This window comes from Mus musculus, chromosome 5, assembly GCF_000001635.26.
Source record: "Mus musculus strain C57BL/6J chromosome 5, GRCm38.p6 C57BL/6J".
NCBI classification, from domain to species: Eukaryota; Metazoa; Chordata; class Mammalia; order Rodentia; family Muridae; genus Mus; species Mus musculus.
Genome location: NC_000071.6, coordinates 32,974,261 through 32,995,616, shown reverse-complemented (window position 1 = coordinate 32,995,616; position 21,356 = coordinate 32,974,261). Strand labels below are relative to the sequence as shown.

The following is a 21,356-nucleotide window of genomic DNA, read 5'->3' as shown; positions in this document are numbered from 1 at the left end:
CTTGGGGTTAGGGCTGCCATTAAGGAACGACTCAGCTCTTCACATCTAGGAAGATAGCAGGTTTCTCTTCTACTGGGGGAGGCCCATCTATGTGGGCCTTTTTGTTTTTTAAATCAGATCAAAATACTTGGTTCTTTCTCCTCCTCCTTCTCCCCTACTCCGTTTCCGACAAGGTCCCAGATATGTAACCCATGCTTGCCTTGAATTCTTGGGCTCAAAGTCATTCTCCTGCCTCAACCTCTGAATAGCTGGGACTATAGCTTCACTTTCCTGTACCAGGTTCACTTCATCTTTCTGGTTTGCCTGTAGCAAGACTTTTGCTACTTTGTTTCTCATCTGTACTTGGGAACCAAGGACACAGTTTGGAGAGGGACAGGACATTATGCCTTGAAAAGAGACTGCCTTTTGAAGGCAGTAACTCATACACTTCTAACTGCAGGGAGGGGGAAAGCATAGAACAGAAACCAATAGGGTTGGACGAACATCAAAAGGTGTTAAGAATCTTTCTCTTGGGATGCCATGAGTTTAAAAATAATTGTTTTGTCTCTTTGGAGACATTTGAGGAATATTGGATGGGAGAACTGAACTTGGATCAGCAATTTGATATAATTCAAAAGCACGGTGCTAAGAATCGAGGTTCTAGTGGCAACTGCTACAGGTTTCTGGGGAGCTAAAGGCTGAGGGTTAACTCTTATAGACAGCATAGTTACAGGAGAAGGAAGAGGTCTGCACTCTCAGTCTCCATGGTTTCTTGCAGCCAAGTGAGATCACAAAAGAATCCCAAGGCTCAGAGGAAAAAGGGGTTGCAAGGAATCTCACAGACCCTCTCCACATTCTGCTCAGTGGTCGGGATCCTCTTCTTGGAAGAAATATGAGCCAATTCATCAGAAACAGATGATTCTGCTGCCACCAGATAGAGGCCAGATCTGAAGGCTGTAAGACCTACTCTTGGCACATGCTCTTGGACAAGCAAAAGCTAGAATTGGAGAGCACTCTCGGCTATGTTTAGGGCAAGCATGTGGTTATAGTTTTAAGGCTAGGAGCTGCCTGAAGCTTCTGCAGGCTGAACTCAGCAATTGCAGGCCCATGGGGGAAACTGGCAGGGTCCTGGGGGCTGGGCAGTCACTGTCTACTCTAGCAGGGATTCTGTGTGGGAAGCTATGGCCCTGTTACAGGATGCCTGTGTCTGAATACATGGAATTTGCAGTTCAAGGCAAAGAGGATTGGCACAGCACATGATCATGTCATGCTATCCCACAAAACAGTCAGCCTGGATTCCTCTCAGCTGTATGGCCTGGCCTCCACCTCCAGAGGCCTTCCCTTTACCTCTTCTCAGGCATGTGTCACGCCTAGCACACAGTAAGCGCTCAGAAAGTAGGTGGCTGTAGAGAACAATAAATTGGCCTTTATTCTGCTTCTCTCCGGCTGTTTTCTATCCACTTTAGTGAACTTTAACAGATCTTAATATTTAAAATTTTTCAATTAAATTTATGCATGTATGTATATATGTGGATACATGAGTACCACAACATCTGTGTGGCCATCAGAGAACTTTCTGGAGTTGATCCTTTCCACCATATAGGTCTGGGGAGCTGAACTTAAATCACCAATGGCAAACACCTTTATTTATTGAGCTTGGAATCTGGAATGCTAGAGACTGCAGGAACTGGAGCTCAAGGCCAGGAGCATCTCAGGACAGCTGATAGGCAAGTGACCTGGTATTCCATCAGTTGAACTCCTGCCAGGTAATTTTCTATGTCTTCCAAGTTACCTCTGGAATATGACAAAAACTGTATGTGAAGGGGTAATTGATGGCTCCATAGGATGGATAACAGGACCACACGAGATCACACGGTCTGGCGTGGCCAACAGCTGCTGTGACCACAGAGGAGGCTGGCATGGAACCCTGAACATACCCATCTGGGAAAACGAGAACTTGATTTACTCTCTTTTCAGTACTAAGCTCTTTCAAACGAAAACATCCTTTTTGTTTGTGTGTGCTTATTTGCTTGGGACAGTGTCTTACTGTGTGTGTCCTGGAGTGACCTCAAAATCACAGCAACCTTCTTCCCTCTCCTTTAGTCTTCTCAAGTGCTGCGGTTACAGGTACACTCCACAAAGTCCAGCTGTACCTGCCTCAACCCCCCAGTTACTCCAGACAGCTCCCACTGACAAGAAGGCTGACATCAAGGAGGAGCAATATTCATGGGAAGAAAAGTATGTGTGTGTGTGAAGCTAAGTTTTTTTTAGGCTTACTTCCCATGGATCACACTTTCACACGTTAACAGCTTACTCTCTCAAAAGCTTCACATGCAGGAGCTAGGGACATGGCTCAGCCAGTAAGAGCACTTGGAGCTCTGGGAGGACCCAGGTTCCCAACCCAGCACCCAAATGGTGGCTCACGACCGTCTAGACTCTAGTTCCAGGGGATCTGATGTCCTCTCTTTTGACCTAACGATGCACCCATACACACACACAACACACACACACCTTTAAAAAAAAAAAACCTTTACATACAGGACTTAATAGCTGTGATTAGAAGTTCCCGATGAGTGCAGCTTGGAACAGTGTACGCAGAAGATTTGAGCTGGTTCAAGGGAATGCACAACTCCCAAGGCAGCTGTGAGAACAGCCCACTAGGCAAGACAATACTTGGTTTTACTTTTGTAGTGTTGTGAATTGAGTCCAGAGCCTGGTGCCTGCTATGCTGGCTCTGATCTGCATCTCCAGCACCATACTGAAGGTTTTTGGAGTCAGGTAGTCAAGAGAATTCTAAGTGGCAAGTCTAAATGGAGTGGAGCTGTCTGTTTGATTTTAAGATTTATTTTTGTTTTATGTGAGTGCTTTGCTTGCACGTATTATATATGTGGATATATGTATATGTACCACATGTGTGCCCGATGCAAAAGAAGGTCAGAAGAGGGTGTGGAGTCCCCTGGAACTCCAGGTATGGATGGCTGTGAGTGACCTCACGCTGGCACTGAACTCAGGTGCTCTGTAAGATCAGTCAAATGCTCTTAACTGAGTCATCTTTCCAGCCCCAAAGTGAGACTTTCTGAGACAGTCTCATTGTAAAGCTCAACTTTGCTAAGTACACACTATGGAGGCCAGCCTACCTCAGTCTCCTAAACACTGGTATTACAGGAAGCTGCTGTACCTGCTTGGAGTAGTTTTTTTAAAAAACAAAAACCCAACAAAACCCTAGTTTCCCAGGAGAGTGCAGTAGGATGAACCAGAGACAAGTTAGGTTTCCTGGAGAGAAGAGAAACAAGGAAGGCTGGACCTGGAGTTGTACATAGGGCCCAGGAGAGGTAAAGAAGGTAAGGTACATCAAGGGGCTGGAGAGATGGCTCAGAGGTTAAGAGCACTGACTGCTCTCCCAGAGGTCCTGAGTTCAAATCCCAGCAAGCACATGGTGGCTCAGAACCATCTGTAATGGGATCCGATGCCCTGTTCTGGTGTCTGAAGATAGCTACAGTGTATTTATCATATATACCAAATACATGAATAAAATCTTTAAAAAAAAAAGGTACATCAATGGGGTGTGTGATTAACTCTAGTATAGGAGGAAGCAGTAGTCATGGTCTTCGGTCTTTGCCTTCCCTGAGCAGTCTAGAGCGAAAAGCACTCACTGGACGTGTAGGGAATGCCGTGATGTCTGCTTCCCTGAGCTGGCCCATCCACTTAACGAGGCATATTTCTGACATGACAAGCCTAGAGCTTCTTACTATACTGTACTGTACTGTCTGCTCAGTAGTCCTGTCCTGTCCAGAAGATCCTTGTTCTTGCCCAAGGACTTTGAAAAAGAAACCTATCAAGCCAGCTCAGAGCCAGACTCAAGACCAGTGTGTCCTGAAGCCCTCTGGCCACCTGAGGTGACCTGACTGGCCTGGCTACCAACAAGGCTGGGAACAGACACCGGGGGAGGGAGAGAGGGAGGGAGGGAGGGAGGGAGGGAGGGCTTTATTAGATTCTGCTATGTACACATATGTACAGCTGGTGTGAGCCAATGGTACATTATGCCACAGATTTACCTCATACACACACTCTTGGGCAGAAAGCAGGAGGTTCTGTTCCGAATATCCCACTGCTGGTGAAGGAAAAGGACCCTAATGGAAGCTGCCTACCCCACTCCCAGACACTGACTCACTCCCACGGACAATCTGTGCCTCCCCCTGCTTCAGGGACAGGATTGGCAAGATTTGGTTGGCGGTAGCGGCAGCAGCTGCTTCCAATCTTTCTCTTCACTCACACTTGTGCAGAGGCCAAATATCAGCAGTGGCCCCACTCACTGATAGGAGCAGCCTGACACCTGCTGCCCAGAGCCTGACCGGAAGGCCAGCTCCAGCATACCCACAGCCTCTCTTAAGAGAAGCAGCCTGGCTTCATGGAGCACTGGCATGCATCTTCTCCAGGCAGTTTGTCCAGAACGTGACCAGTCGGTTGTCACGGTTGATGCAGAAATCCGTGAAGTCCTTCAGCAGCCGATCAGCAAACTTCTCGTCCCCTGTGGCACTAGAGCGCCATGTCTTGGTCAGCATGGTGTTGTAGGCCCAGTTGTAGCCAACCCGCTCCTCACAGAACATGTTTTGGTTGGTGGAGCTGGTAGAGTTCCGTCGCCGCCGCTGCTGCCCTGAAAACTTGCGTTTGGAGTACGGCAGCTGAAGGAACACCGTTCCTGAAGGGAGAGACCATGCCTGAGTGGAGCTGTGGTGAACACCTGCAGCAGGCTCTGGTGGTCCTACCCTGAAGGCTCGGGCAGGGCCTCGTGCACCCACCCACAGCGCCTCACCTGTGACATGGATATACTGTGGCTTATTCTCAGCAGGGAAGTTAAAAGCGGAGACAGAATATTTATCTTGCACAAATCCAAACCTACGGTAAGGACAGACACATTGTCTCATTAGCTAGAGAAACAGGGAGCAGTGTGCAGCTGAACTCTTGACAGGTAAGGGTGTGCCAGAATGTGCAAAGGCCTCTGGTGTGGAACATGCGGGCTACAGATTGTTGTTCTCACTATCTGCCTTTCACCTTGGGAGGCTGCGGCTCTCCTGCTCATGGTTTAGCCTGCCCTGCGGTGACTGCAGCAATCTACCCAGCCTCCGCTCCCACGTAGCACCTTCCCTTCCCACATGTCCTCCCCTCTGTGGTCCCTACTTAGTGTTCATTCTGCCTCTTGTGGAGTCTGTCCCGGCAGGCTGCTCACCAACCCCCATCCTGTCTTAGGTTTTCCTGTCACACCTGACTGTTGTCATGCTGACATTGAAACGATTCTCAGTAAAGGCGCTCACTGACATGGAATGAAGTAGCTTAAAACTCTTCTCACAAAGGCGAGGAGGAGCCCAAGGCTCTTTGCTCTGCTGTGCTCTAGAGATGGGAAGTGAACAGAAACCACTCCTCATCTGTGACTTGCCCTGTTCCACTTCTTATCTATAGCTTGTTCTATTCCTGGCTTTTCTATTTCCATAAAGCACATTTATTCTAGCCCCACCTGCTAAGAGCTGTAAAGGACGTGCTAACAGATGTGCCCAGATTCTGCCCTCTGTGTCTGAGCGTTTACGTAATAGAGGCATCGTTGTAGGAGGTAAAATGTGTCTTCTTTCCTAGACTGAGCTGGCTGGGGAAGTGCTGTGCTGTATCCTCCAAGCTGCCAGCTCTAGGCTTGTCTCCCCTACATGCACATCAAGTATGCAAACTCGATGGAGAGCATCTACAGGACACTTCGATTTCTTTCTTACTTTCTAACCAAGCCAACTGATGTATTTAGCATGATCAGGTGGACCAGAGGCCTATCTCATTTCTCCTTTAGGTCACCAGGAAAGACCCTTTTACTTTTGAGACAGGGTTAGGCATCCCAGGCAGGCCTCAAATTCATACTTCAGCTGAGGCTAAAAACCTTTCCCACTGCCTTCCTGCTACTACCTGTGGAGTGCTGGGTGGCAGGTGTGCACCACTGGGCCGTTTCCTGTAGTGCTTGCTGCATGCTAGATGAGCATCCACCACCCGATCCACACCCCTAGCCTAAGACCTTTATTTTATTGTGTGTATGTATGTGTCCTTGCTTGTCTGCATGTGCACATGAGTACAAGTGCCCTAGGAGGCCAGAAGGGGGTGCTGGATCCTCTGGAGCTGGAGTTACAGGCAGTGGTGAGCTGCCCAGGGTGGGTGCTGGGAACCAAACCTGAGTCCTCTACAAGGAGCAGCAAATACTCTCAGTTGCTGGCCATTTCTCCAGCCCCAAGATGTTTATTTTTTTTAAGAACCCAATTTAGCCAGGCATTGTGGTTCATGCCTTCAACCCCAGCACTTTAGCCCCAGACAGGCAGATCTCAAGGCCAGCATAGTTTACAAAACCGAGTTCCAGGCCAGCCAGGGTTACATAGTGAGACCCCTTTTCCCCAAAACCCCAAACAAACAACAAAAAACAAACTAAATCAAACAAACCTCCACTTGGGGCAACCCAGGATTGCAGCAAAGGCAATCCACCTCAGAGAAGATGTACTATACTCACTCCAATTATCCAGAGTATTTAGAAGAAGAGCTAGGAGCCACCACAGAACTGGAGGTGGGGTATGTGGTAGGGGTATGGTAGCTTTTCTAGCGTTTTCTGAGATGGACCTTTGGGTAGACCATCACTTCAGAGTCACATCTCCACTTGGACTTTCACTCCATGCAAAGCCACAGGCAGGACCAGGGATGTAGCCCCGTGGGAGACTGCTGACCCAGCACCCACAGGGCCCTGGGCCCACCCCCAGTACTGCACACAGAAGCTACGAGCAGAACAACTACTCTGAAAAAGGCACTTTGCTGGCACTATGGATGGGGAAAATTAAACTTCTGCCCTCCTAGGTCCTACAAAGCACTCTAGATTGACAGTTTTTAAAAGAGGAAAGTGCAATTTAAAGCATGTTATGCTGGAGTATCCTGTAATCTTAATACTTGAGAGCCAGAGACAGGAGACTGTGAGTTCAAAGCCATCCAGAATGACACAGAAATCCCCTGTAAGGAGGAGAGAGAGAGAGAGAGAGAGAGAGAGAGAGAGAGAGAGAAGAGAGAAGAGAGAGAGAAAGAAAAGAGAGAGAGAAACTCTAAATAGAGGGACCTGAGAGTCCCTGGCAGAGGGAGACACTAACAGGCACAGAGGAAGCGTGATAGATAAGACAGCAGAGTCTGCTGTAGTCAGTCACACATGGGACAGCTTTAAAGACATGTAAGAAAATTGGATATTAGGAAAGAGGCTGAAGAGTAACAGGCAACAGTTTACAGAGGATAGCCCCAGGACCTGTATCAAGGAGGATTAGAGAACAAGACACTGTGAAGAAAAAAAGCAGATTTGGCAAATGAAGGTCAAATCCAGGAGGCACCTAGTCAAAATGTGTAGAGACTGGTCAAGAAGAGGCACACCAGCTGTACTTTAGCTGGGGCATCGTAATAAGAACTGTTTCTTGCAGATTTACCAGCTGAGCCAGCAAACCCCAGAGGGGCAAGAAAAGGAAGGCTATGTTGTAAGCCTAGCCATGGGACTTCTATGGGCTCAGCAGTGTGGGTGGAGGTGGATCAGACAAGCCTGCTTCCTAGAGCACTGTCTTTTCCCAGTGACTGCTGTGCTCCCTCCCCTCCCTCCCTCTCTCCCTCCCTCCTCCCTCCCCTCTGCTCAGATCTACATCCCTTTAGCAGTAGTAGGAAATGAGTTACCACAGCACTCATTCCAGACCCTTCTTTGAACACATACATACCATTCAGATCTTATGGTAAGGTGCAAGGTAGGGAAAAGCCAGCTTAGGGGAGAGAAGTTAGAGACCCCTAGCCTTGTGAGTCTCTGGTGGGAGGGTTGGGTGGGAACACTCAGGGTGGGAGTGAAGATGTAAGACAACAGGACAATACAAAGAAGGTGCTTCAAGCCTAGGGTAACTGAAACAGTGAGAGGAGGCTTTGTGTAACCACAGGAATAAGTAGGAGTGGACACCAGCTAAGTGATCCTTGGAAGCAAGGTGGCTGCTGCACTGGTGAGGACGGCTGCGAGTCAGAGGAACCCAGGAAAGCTTACCTGGAGCACAAGTCCTGTGCCAAGGAATACCTAATTTCACCCATTGTTTCAAAACCATCCATTGCTTTCTAAAACATAGGGAAGGTTTACTGACAAGGTTTACAATGTCTCCTTTCACCTGTCTCCTCCATAGCACAGTTGGGTTCTTTGTAGGCTACATACAAAGAACAAGGCAACGAATCTGAGACAAGGCCGGCGTGGCCGCAGGCCGCAGGGCAGCATTTCTCTCTGTGCCTGAGTGGAGGTAAGCAGTGAGATTGTCACTAGAGCAGTGGTTCTCAACCCCTTGGAGGTCAGCCCCTTTCACAGGGGCTGCATGTCAGATGTCCTGCATATCAGATATTTACATTAGGATTCATAATAGTAGCAATTACATCTGTGAACAATGTTGTGGCTGGGGGTCAGCACAACACGAGGAACTGTGTTGAAGGGTCACAGCATCAGGAAGAGGAAGAACCACTGCTCTACAAGGACAGAGCCTTTTCCTCCGGAACAGAATGAGCTGGGTTTCACTCTAGTAACTGCTAGAGGAGAAGAATACTGGTCACTGTTCCTTCTTGCTAATGGACAAACCTGTGTGCAATGGCTTCCTGGAAAAGATGCATTCGATCCCAATATGTCTCTGGTTCAAAGCCTGAAAGGAATAAGGAATAAATGCTGAGCTGTGATCACAAGGTCTGTAACAGACTCACACTGTTCTCTTCATTGCTCTTTACAATTCCGGTCTCCTGGATCTGAACTTTAGTCCCCACCAGTTATAGAAATGACAGCTGTGTACCCCATAATCCTTCTCCAAGTTCCTCCACCGTCTAGAAAGGTGGAGTCCTCGGGAGCCAATGTAACCTTCAGAATTCAATGAGGCTTTTGCTAATGTCTTTTTTTTTTTTTGGTTTTTCGAGACAGGGTCTCTCTGTGTAGCCCTGGTTGTCCAGAAATTCGTCTGCCTCTGCCTCCCGAGTACTGGGATTAAAGGCGTTTGCCACCACGTCCGGCTATGCTAATGTCTTAATTCTCAAGCTGAGGAGAGTCCAGTACTTTTTTGCTTATTATTTGTTTCTGAAACAGGGTCTCAAACAGCCCAGGCTGGCCTCAACCTCTAAGTGGCCAAATGGCTTTGAATCCCTGACCCTCCTACTTACTTAACAGGTGTGTACCATGAGACCTGGTCTGAAAGAATATTAAAACACAAACCTGAAGTGTACATTAGGTGCTTTTGAATAACAGCTTCCCTCACCCCCGTTTCTAACACCACTAACCTTCCATTTCCCTTTAAAGAAAGAAAGCTCCATTTTATGGGTAAAGAAATCGAAGCAAGTAAAAAAAAAAAAACAAAAAACTCTTGAGAAGTCATCAGCTTGGAAGGAGAGGCGAGCAGTGCAGGAGGATTTGCTCTTCTGTCACCAATGGGATTGCTCCAGCCTCCCTCTTCCACGGGCAACTGCTGAGGACTAAAGCAGAAAGCAGGTGGGAAGGCCAAGCACTGTCACATAGCAACAGGAAGCAGAGATGGATGGATGGAAGGCCAAGCACTCTGTTACATAGCAACAGGAAGCAGAGATGGATGGATGGAGATTTTGAGGGTCCTGGCAACAACAATAGAGACATCCCAAGAACTAGGGATGGAGTAGCTTTGTTACTCTGTCCATAATTAGAACTTTCTTTAAAATAGATGGGAGACACCCCCCCCCACTCATATGAACACACATAAGATACATACATACACCCACATACACAAACACACACCCACATTCACATATATACACACGTATACCAACCACATTTATTCCAGATTTTAAGGTGTATACTCATTGTTACAAGAAGTAAAGAAAACAAGAAGAATAGAGGCACCTAATCTAGAAAATTGAATTTTAGATTTGGGTCCTATTCCTTTAAATTAGGACTTCCCCTGTAACCATGGTAACCAACTGAGGTTGATGGTTTAGAAGACCAGGTCAGAACTGGCAGGGAAACTACCAGCTACAATGCCTGGGAGCAATCCTGTTACAATGAGGTAACCGTAGCCCCTCAAGATATTAACAGCACTGCAGTGAGCTGCCTGGCCTAACCTTCTGGGAGAAACATATCATTCACATTGCAGGACTGCATAAATGGTCCTCTCTCAGTCCTGTGCAGCTCAGGATCTCTGGCCTCCAATGCAGAGGAACTCTGCAGTGCTCAGGTACAAAAATGTCTGCTAAGTTGTAAGCAGAGAGTACAGACTGTCAGTACTAGCAGGCAGCCTGTCATAAAAATCACAAGATCACTAGGTTTAGCCCGCCCTCTGGTAAGCCCTCCTCACCCTCTGCCATTCAGCGTAACACAAACTTACAAGGGAGTGGGAAGAAAATATTTCTCTGACATCAGAGTTGTGTCTTTCACATTTATGATCTTGCTATCAGCTCCTGATACATTAGCATCAACTCCAGCTTCTTGCTTTTGAAAATGTCATCTTGTACTCATGGAAAGCTTTTTAGGAGCTATTTATGAATTCATCTGCATGTGTGCTTGGTGATAGCAGTGGGAGGTGCAGGTGGGGAGATGGTGTGAGTAAAAGGCACATTGGGGTGGTCTGCTCTGACAGACCTTTTCTGACAGAAGGAAGGGCTCTAACCTGAGATACAGCCCTGGAGACACACACAGGGAGCCTGGGACTTACAAAGCCTGCTGCAACTTTGCACAAGAGGACACCGCTTCCTGTTTTGCTTTTGATGGTCTTTCTAGGGACTAGCATGCAAAAAGCTCTCCTCAAATTCAAGCAAGCACTGCAGGTGGCTGGGAGCACACAGGACACAGCAATGGTGTAGAGATGGACAGCGAACAATCCCCTTTCCCATCCACTGTTTGCTTCACACTGGCCTTGCAGAGCTGGCAAAGTAGCTCTAGCTAATCCATGCAAGAGCAATTCAAAGCTCAGAAGCATTGAGTGGTCTGTCCCAGATTACCCAGTCACTAATAAAATCCAGCACAAGGCTGGGAGGCAGCTCAGGGGTTTAGAGACCAGGCTGCTCTTGCAGAAGACCTACGTTTGGTTCCCAGCACCCCGTTGGCAGCTCACAACCATCCAGAACTTCAGATCTAGGAGATCTAACTTCCTCTTCCGGCCTCTGTGGGCAGCAGGTACATGTGTGATGCTCAGACAGAAATGCAGGCAAAACACTCACACAAATAAAATGAAAATTTAAAAGTTAAAAAAAAAAAATCCAGGACAACAACCCGGATTATTTCCCCCCAATACCCCCCCACCCCCCACCGTAGAATAGCTCTCTCAAGCAGCCTGAAGTTCTGTTGTTTCCTTAGGTGTGCGTCTGTTCACTGGACAGTGATGGGCTTCATAGAAGCATCTCCTTCTCTCCCCTCTCTCATCCCACTTGTCCTTCCTTCTCTTTCTGAACAGTCAATACCTCCTCCCACTTTTTGTTTCTTATTAGTGTCTTTGTTCATTTTCCATCTAGATTCTACTTATGAGAGAACCCGGGAGAGGGTGCTTTTGGAAGGCGGTGACTCAGTGAGATAGACCCAGCGGGGGGAGCAGCTCTTACTATCGAACAGGTGCTCGCTGCCCTCCTTGAGCAAGCAGCTGAGGTTGAGCGGGATGAAGAGCTGGGCCCTCAGGGGATCACCATACAGGTAACTGGGCAGAGCAAAAGGACCCTCCAAAACTGGGACCAGCAAGAAGCCACAGGAGGTAGCTTTTCGATGCCAACCTTGGACCTGAAAGAAAGTACAAAACAACATCATCTCTGGGTTTTTTTTAGACCAGAGAAAATACCTCTGACTCCACAGAGCAGACCTGGCAGTGGTGGCGTACATATTGATTACTTATTCATGTCCTCTGGCTCCAACCATTCTGGTCAGGAAAGAGTGTGAGCATGCTTCCTGACAACTGCTAGAAAAACTGTGAGTTGAGTACACTGCTCCTCTTTATTATGGCCCAAACCTCTGACCTTCGGTTTCTTTTGCAAGGAACTGAAGAAAGAGCTGAGACCTTTCTTATTCTGTGGAATGTCAGAAGAAGATCACATGACAAAGGCTGAACACTTTTAGCTTTGTTGTGTACTAAGTCCAGTGTATCAAATAAGAAAATAACTTACTCTGGCTGCTGTAGGGTGGGAGATGAGTATCATGGATTCTAGACAAAGTGACCAACTCTCTCTCATATACAGAACACACTCTGGGGGACTCCCAAAGCGATCTTCCTGAAAGCTAGACTTCTGTAAGTAACTCCAACAACACAGTCTCTTGGGTGAATATGTAAGTTTTTTAAAATATGTTTTAAGAAACATAAAACTGATGGATACTTAAGAACAAACAAACAAACACCCAAACTGGTTGGCTGGTGAGATGGCTCAGTGTTTGGTAAAGGCACTTGCCATCACTGCTGACAACCTACGTTTTATTTCCCTGGAACCCACATAATGGAGGGAGAGAACCAACTCGCTCAACTTGTCCCCTGATCTCCACATACAGACCATGGTCCACACACATATAGGTAAGTTATACAACAATAAGAACAAACAACAACAACTAAACAAAAGCAAAACACCTCAAACCAAACCAAAATGCTATGACAAATGCATTAGCTGCTTTCAGTGATTTTACATGAATAGATATGAAAACTGAATTTTTAAAAGATAATCACTAAATTCCTTGGTAGAAATAACACTCCTTCTCCTGCCAAACTCCTTTTCCTATGCAACAACATAGGTGTATGTACGTGAGTGCTGTGGGCATGTTGTTTTGAGAGACAGTCACTGTTAACCTGTTGGGGAAGAGCTGGTGTCCACCACAAGGTGAGTTGAGCAAGATGAGAATCTAATATTGCCTTTCTTTCCCATTTTTGTTGTGGTTTTGAGTCATGGTCTGGCTTTGTAGCCCATGCTGGTCTGGAATTTGAAACCTTCTGCTTTTACTTCACATCTGGGATTACAGATGCATGCCACCAGGACTAGCAGCAGTTATCTTTCTAGATTCGGACCTTTGGTATGTGCATAAAAGAGGTCAAGGTCAAGGCTATGTATGTGTTTTCTCTACCGTTCTCTACCTTATTTTCTGTGTATATGATACAAGTGTGTTTTTATGTGTGTGTGAGTGCTGGTGCATACACATCACGCCTGTGTAGAGGTCAGGGAACAACAGTGGGTGTTGCTCCCCGCCCCACTGCCCCCCCACAACTTCCACCTTGCTTGAGACAGGGCTTCTTTTTTTTGTTTTTTGTTTTTTTTTTTTTTAAGTATACAATTGTAGAGTTTATTAAGGGCATGGGGAAGGGAGTTAAGAGGATAGTAGAGGCAGAGAGAGGGAGAGAGAGGGAGAGAGAGGAAGGGTGAAGGGGGGGGGTGGTGTAGACTGGCCATGACCACGTGGAGGGGGGGAATAGGGAGAGAGGGGGAGCAAGAGAGCAAGAGAGAGAGAGGCAAGAGAGGCAAGAGCGAGACAGGGTTTCTTGTTGCTTACTGCTGCATATGTCAGGATACCTTCTGAGGATTCTGTGCCTACGCTGGAATACAGACAGGAGCTGCCACACCTGGCATTGGGTGGGTTCTGGGATCCACATTCAGGTCCTCATGCTTCTGCTTTATCTACTGAGCCATCCCCCCAGTTCTCCCATCTTATTATTTATTTATGAGAGAAAGGGAGAGAGAGAGAGAGAGAGAGAGAGAGCGCAGAACTTGTGACAGTCAGTCAATTCTCTTTTCACCATGTAGGGTCCAGGTTGTAAGCCTTGGCAGCAAGCAAATATTCTGAGGTTTGTCACTTTGGTTAAGCTGGCTGGCCCCTGAGCCCATGAGCTCTGCCTGTCTATGCTACCCCCAGCCCTAGTGTTAGAGGTACCTGCAATTATGTCTGGCTTTCATGTAGGTGCTTTCATGGAGGATCTGAGCATCCTCAACCTTGTACAATTAAGGACTTTATCTACTGAGCCACTCATCTCCCTAGACACTCTGCCCCCTTACTTGGATATTATGGATGCTCTTTGGAAAAGTTCCTCTTCAAGGGAGGAGTCAGTCCTTGAAGATACTAAGGCATACAAAAAAGTCAATGCCTAACAGACACCTAACAGACCATCCCCAAGACTCCATGGTTTTTTTTTTTTTAAAGATTTATTTATTTATTATATGTAAGTACACTGTAGCTGTCTTCAGACACACCAGAAGAGGGAGTCAGATCTCATTACAGATGGTTGTGAGCCACCATGTGGTTGCTGGGATTTGAACTCTGGACCTTCGGAAGAGCAGTCGGGTGCTCTTACCCACTGAGCCATCTCACCAGCCCAGACTCCATGTTTTATAAGACAAAATTAGGCTTATAAACTTCCCCTCACCTACCAAGACTTTCTGTTTCTCTGTGTAGTCCTGGCAGTCCTAGAACTCACTATGTAGTCTAGAAAGCCCAGAATTCAAAGAGATCAGCCTGCCTCTGCCTCCCAAATGCAGGGATTAAAGGTGTGTGTTAACATCGCCAGGCAGGCTCAGCTTACAAACTCATGACAACTCTCTCCTGTGCTGCACTTACTTCTCTTAAGAGATCTCTTAGCATTCACTAAATAATTCTTTTTACTTCCCAGCTGTCCTTAGCTATGTGCTGAAATGCTTGGGCTGGTATTAGAGGACAGTGGGGCTCAAGTGACGCATGAAAATATTTCTTCTGTGCATGAAAGGAGGAGCGGAGTATGGCTAAGGAGGCCTCTGAGAAGATATTCACAGCCTGGCTAAGGAGAGCCTGCTTATTTTACAGTGCTGAGGCTGGGGATGGGCAGTGCTGTGGGCTGGATTCATAGCACAGGATCCAAAGGCCAGTCAGGATAGAATAGCAGGAGAAAAGACAGGTAAGATGGCCGTCCAGCAAGGCTCCTTAACCCTGGCTCTTGTGACACTGTAGGCCAGTTACTTCTTTGAGGGACTTGCTCATTAATACTGTCAACTCTGGTTGCTGTCCATCAAATGCTAAAAATATATCAAATCCTCCCCTGTGTGGAGCTGGCAAAAATATCTGTAGATACAGCCAAATGCCCCCAGAAGACAAATTCACCCTTGTTTCAAGAATGGTAAGTTAAAACCAGTGATATTAACTAACTGGGAATTGGTGAGGTAAACTGGAATAAATAAATACTAGAATATTCTGTAGCCTCATTGTAAAAACAATGAGGCAGGGCTGGAGAGATGGCTCAGTGGTTAAGAGTGCCGACTGCTCTTCCAAAGGTCCTGAGTTCAAATCCCAGCAACCACATGGTGGCTCACAACCATCTGTAACGAAATCTGATGCTCTCTTCTGGAGTGTCTAAAGACACACTACAGTATACTTACATATAATAAATAAATAATTAAAAAAAAAAAACCAATGAGGCAAAAAACCCAAAAAATTAAATTCAACAAATAAAAAACAAGGCAGATTGACTTGTGTTGGTATGGAAGATATACAGTAGAAAACAAAATGTAAACAATATGTATCCAGCATGCCAGCATAAGTGCATTCTCACTCTGTATTCCAGGCCAATCTAGAACTCACTATATGTAGCTAAGTGGCCTTGAACTTGTGGGGATTCTTTTGCTGAGTTTTTTTTTTTTTGTTTGTTTTTTGTTTGTTTTTTTTTAGGTGTGAGCCACCATGGCCAGCCTCCCATTCCTGTTTTGTAGATACACAGACTCTCCTTTAGCCAACATGGTGACCATGATGGCTGCTTTTAGATGGAAGTCCCAGGACACAAGGGGGAAGGGGAGGTTTGCTTTTCCCTCTGGACTGGTGATTCCAAGTTCTGGTTAGCACAGCCAGGGGTTTGTTACCAGCATTTAATAGGTAGAGGCCAGATACTGTTCAACAACCTACATTGGGCACACAGTCACTCACAATAGATAATTATCTGGCTGAGTGTCAGTACTGCCAAGATGAAGAAGAAACACTAGTCAATACTCTGAACTTACCTGTGTTTAGTGTTCTAAGGCTATCCCTACAGGTCAATAGGTTAAGTGAAGGAACCTCTACAAAGTACCCCCTTGCCTGAAAGTAAGGGATCTCACCATCTCAAACAGCACTGTGGCAGTCACTGCCATCCAGTGTAGCTTGATCTCAAAGGCGGCATTGAGAGAGAAGTTTCCATGGTAGTAACAGCTGCACCATTCCAGCCGGTCCGTTCGGTTGTTCACATCAACATCCAGGGTCACAGTCCTCTGCTCTGGGACAGTAGCAGCTGTGTCAGCACACAGTGGGACACACACAGAGAGGTACAGGAGTGGGGTAACAGAGAAGAGTGGACAAGAGTCACCATAAGTATGAAATTACACAAGTGCCCAACAGAGGCTTCTATCTCTGGAAATCACTAGTCAACAGCCCAGAGATCTAGAAAACACTTGTTCTGCTTGCTGTTAGATAATAAACACTTCAGGCATTCTGAGCTGTCTGTGAGCAGCTATGCTACTGCAGGACAAAAGCCCCATAGACACCACATGAGAGAATGACTTCAGCTATGTTCCAATATAACTTTATAAGAACAGATGAAATCTTAGTGACTCATGTTGCTATGGCAGAAAACACAGCACTGTAAATTTATACAAACCCACAGAACGCACAATACCAAGAGTAAACCCCTAATCATGGGTTTGGGGTAATGAAAGTGAATCCATGTAGGTTCGTGGATCAGGACAAATGTCATCTGATGGGGGTTGACAATGAAGGAGACTGAGTGTGAGGAGGCAGGGGAACTATGGGAATTCTTTGCTCAACTGTGCTGGAGAGCTAAAATTCTATCTAAGAAAATTAGTGATTATAGTCACACATGGTAGCTTAACTCTGTAATACTAGCATTCAGAAGGCTTAGGGAGGAGGAAGAATGTAAGTTAGAGGACACTGTTGTAATATAGTCAGACCCTGTCTCAAAAAACAAAATCTGGGGGCTGGAGAAATAGCTTATCATTTAAGAGTGCCTACTGCACAATCAATGAAGCTCAGAGTTCAGGCCCTAGTGCCCACATAGAAGCCAGGTGTCCCACGCACTTGTAACCACTGCTCTAAAGGAGGCAGAGGTAAGAGGATCACTGGAGCCTGTTGGCTTCCAGCCTAGCTGAGAAAATACAAGCTCCAGGAAGAGACCCTGCCTCAAAGGACTGAGAAGGCACACAGTGATACAGGACACCATTGCTATCTTGTGGCCTCTATATATGCACAAACACACAAATACTTGTAAATATATAAAAAGGAGGGCCAGTTATAAAGCAAATCATAAGCTAGGTTTAGCCGATTATGCCACAGTTTGACTCCTGGGCCAATCCATTCTTTTCTTTTATGAGAGAGGGATGTTATCTTAACCATTATCACAAACTCAGAAACTCAACCAGGCTGTACACAAGAGCTTCAGAATTCAGCGACCCACAAACAGATAAAAGGAAAAACAGCCCAGACTAGTGCGGAGGAAGCATTACTTTCTGGTTCTAGCCCAGGAAGGTATTAGGTCCTACAGTATTTCCTCAGGAAATGAAACCTCGTAAGGGCTTTGGCCTACATGGGCAATAACCACAGCCAGTATACTGAAGTTTTCTATAAATCAGGGTCTGCTCTCCTATCGCTACTCCTCGTGTTTTTTCTTTATCTGAAAGAGCCAGCTTGGGTCTGGGTTCTGCAGGTGGAAGCTGTGAGTGGCTCCTGTATCAGGAAGTTTAATGTGCTGCTACTGGAAGGCAGCGCATTAGCTCGGGTTGTGAGTGATGCTCCAGAAAACCGACATTCTCCCAGTCCTGGAGCATGCAGAATGGGCACAGCTCTTGATTTGGAGCTGGAAGAGCCAAGCTTCTGCAATTCTAGCCACAGGCACGTGTCTCTGAAAGCTGTACTTCATGTCTCCTGGTTTAATTCCTTGTCTGCAAACTGATATGGCAGCCCAGTCAAGAAATACACAGCTCAGAAAGGTTTATAAAGCTCCCTCACTTGCCTTCTCCTCTGGCCACTCTGTGTCTCCTCTTTTCTCTGTCTCATTATGCTTTCCTTCTAGTTTATGACATGAGCCTCACTAATGCTCAAAGTGAGGTCTATCTGTGGCTTTTTGAGCACTTGAGGCACATTTGGTACCTACTTGTTCACTCTGATACTAAAATGAATTAAAGCTAGATTCTGTCTGGGCTTCATGTTCCTACTTTATGACACTCTCAGGAGCAATTTATTCAACACTCCACACCACAGAAAGCTGTGTTCTCTGGGCTGGCACACTGTGAGTATCCTCCTCCAGAGTCAGAAAGCCTGTCACAAAACCAAAGGCAAGGGATAAACACCAGCAGTGACTTCCAACAGCTCTCTTCTATGATCAGGTCTGTTAAGTGCAGAATAGGTGAGTCTGGGGGCCACCCAAGGAAATGTACTAGTCAGCCAAGTAGTGATTGCTCTAGCACTGGCTTTGTACTTCCAGGGTAAGATCTGACAAATGCAGATGCTTCTAGAAGGCTTTCAGTATGGACAAAGCTGCAACTACATGGGAACTCTAATCAATATGCACAAGACCAGAGGAGACACAAGCTTAGCATGCTAGGGGGTTATTAATGACCTAAAGAGCAGATCAGTATCACCAGAGGAGAAAGAACCCTGAAGCTCAGCTCTCACAACCAGAGCTGCCTCACAATAGAGCAGGTCTCAACAGGTATAAGGGAATTTTTAAAAAAGAAACTAGCTAGCTCCACCTACATTCATTCACCAGGAATGCTTTGGAAAAAGTCTGGAAAGAATGCAACAGTCTCTCCTGACTTCAAGATCTAACAGACTGTCATAGGAAACTAGAAGGTCCGTGCTCTGGCAGAAGGTACGTGGTGCTGTTTCCCCAGACTCGGATGCCTCTGTAGCATCCCAGCCCAGTGACTTAAATAAGAATGGGGAAGTGGGAGCCACCACAGGCCAAGCCAAGGGTACATGCATCAACATCAGGCATTTCACAGCAGCTTTCTGCTGCTACCTCAAACGAGCATCAGAAGTTTTAAAAAAGGAACAAACAAGTAAACAAAAAGCCATCCCCAAACAGTAAAGCAAACAAAAACCCAATCAAACCAAAGGTAATAGTGGAACTCTGGCCTTTCTCTTCTGTAAACCATGTTAGGTTTATTTCCCTGAGGAAAAATTCAAGTGCTGAAGTTATACATTATTTATTTATCAAATAAATGAATTGGTTAGGTTTTTGAGCCAGGGCCTCACTGTGCAGCCTGGGCTGGCCTCGAATTCATAATCCCTGCTCTGCGTCTGCTTCTCAAGGGCTAGGATTATGGCTATGTACTACTAACTTCATCTGGCCAGAAAGAAATTTTACTTTTTTTTTTAAAGATTTTATTTATTTTATGTATATGAATACACTGTAGCTGTCTTTAGACACACCAGAAGAGGGCACTGGATCCCATTACAGATGGCTGTGAGCCACCATGTGGTTGCAGGGATTTGAACTCAGAACCTCTAGAAAAGCAGTTGGTGCTCTTTAACCACTGAGCCATCTCTCCAGCTCCCCGCCTCCCTTTTTTGGTGTTTTGAGACCTATGGCTGTCCTTGAACTCAGATATTTTCTTGCCTCTGCCTCCCAAGTGCTAGGATGAAAAGATGAACTCACCACAGCCAGCTGTACTTAGAAACATTATTTTTTCTTGTTTGCAAGATGGCACATGCTTTTAACCAACAGTTCTCAACCTTCCTAATGCTATGGCCCTTTAATACAGTTAGTTCCTTATATTGGGTAACCCCCCCAATCATAAATCATTTTTGTTGCTACTTCATAACTAATTTTGTAAATATTTGTGTTTTCCAGTGGTCTTAGGCAACCACTCTGAAAAAGTCATTTGACATCTAAAGGGGCCATGAGCCACAGGTTGAGAACCTCTGCTTTAAATCCAGTAAAAGAAAGTGGATCTTTATTGTAGGTCAGCCAGAATCACACAGGGAGACCCTCTCACAAACACACACACACACAAACAATTTTCTTGTGGTTCTAAGCAGGGCCTGTACATGCTCGAGGGCTAGCAACCACTCTTCTCCAGCTACCTGCTATCCCCAGACTCCAAAGACAACTTACCTAACAGCGCAGCTGCCTGGCTCCGTCCTCCAAAACTTCGGCTAAAGGAGCTGTGTCTGCTTGCATAAGAGGCTGGCCGGCTAGGTAGCCAGGGCAGGAGGAAGGCAGGAATCTCAGAGTGCACAAGCTCTTCTGCCACAAAGGCCACCTCAAACCACTTGCGTTGGAAGCTGGCAAAGTCATCCGCTCCTGCTGTGTACCAGGGGGCAGAGGGCTGCTGCATAGCCACTGGGAAAACGCAGGGGAAGTAAAGGGTCCCTTATCACAATGCTTACTTTCTGACTGATACATGCTACAATACAGACAGACCTTGCAAACATTGTACTAAGTGAAAGGAGCCAGGTATAAAAGCCTACATTATATGACTCTACACACATGACATATTTAGAAAACAAAAAGCTACTAGTGCTTACACAGTGAGTGGCTGGAAACAGAGGGGTTGGGCAATGACAGCTAATAAGGAAGAAGTAGTGGTTGTTCAATACTGCTAGTGGCTTTTGTTATGTAGGCTAATTTTATGTTATGTAAGTTTTAATTCAATTAAAAATCTTATCAGTCTCATAATAATTTCAGGGCATAAACTGTTGTAGATTTTTCTTTTCTTTTCATATTAGAAGACAAAAATAGACACCGTCTTGACAAGAGTGCAATCAATGGCACTGGCTATACCATATCAGGTGTGGACCCAGAGGTGAAAAGTGACTTACCAGATGGAAGAAGTAGTCACTTCCAGCCAGTCCGCATGCATTTGAAATTCATATACTACGGAGGCTGGTCTGAGTCCTTGGTGTTGCCAGAGTTATGCAAGCTAGATATACTCATGCTAGGAATTGTTTCCCATTGGAGAATTCCTTTTCTTCACTAAAAAGGGGTGGGACTACAATATTGATAAGAAGCAGAGTGTTTGCCTCATGTGCACAGAACCAAAATAACCAGGCAAATGCACACATTCAGCCCGCTGGACTCATGAGCTGTACATCTACAGAGTCAATCACATACATGGAAAGTATTTGGGGGAGGGGGGCAGGAGAGTATTTACATTGAATATGAGTAAACTTTTCTTGTTTCCTGAACAATACAATATAATATAGCAGTAGTTATTAGTTATTATAAATAATTTGAGGATAATTTAAAGAATATGAGAGAAGGGGTCAGAGAGATGGCTCAGTGGTTAAAAGCATTGGTTGTTCTTGCAGAAGACCCATGTTCAATTCCTAGCATCTACACAGTGACTCATAGCTAATTGCCTGCAGCTCTAGCCCCAGGGGACTGAATATCATCTTT

The 21,356-nt window shown here is 46.0% G+C and overlaps 1 protein-coding gene across 21 annotated transcripts in view; it reads right to left on the bottom strand.

Moving 5' to 3' along the window:
* Positions 1 to 1,383: 1,383 nt before the first annotated feature.
* Positions 1,384 to 21,356, bottom strand: part of Depdc5 (DEP domain containing 5) — a 130,588-nt gene continuing 110,615 nt past the window's right edge. For 18 of the 21 annotated variants that reach the window (XM_006503983.4, XM_006503980.3, XM_030254553.1 and 15 more), the window contains 6 exons: positions 20,073 to 20,300; positions 16,063 to 16,232; positions 11,587 to 11,758; positions 8,621 to 8,681; positions 4,793 to 4,875; positions 1,599 to 4,678 (listed from right to left, as the gene is read on the bottom strand). In XM_006503983.4, the coding sequence (XP_006504046.1) occupies positions 4,386 to 4,678; positions 4,793 to 4,875; positions 8,621 to 8,681; positions 11,587 to 11,758; positions 16,063 to 16,232; positions 20,073 to 20,300 (1,007 nt within the window). In that variant the 3' untranslated portion in view covers positions 1,599 to 4,385. Of the gene's footprint in view, positions 4,679 to 4,792; positions 4,876 to 8,620; positions 8,682 to 11,586; positions 11,759 to 16,062; positions 16,233 to 20,072; positions 20,301 to 21,356 lie in introns of all 21 variants that reach the window. The other 3 variants (NM_001170567.1, NM_001360014.1, NM_001025426.2) reach the window with 2 other exon arrangements.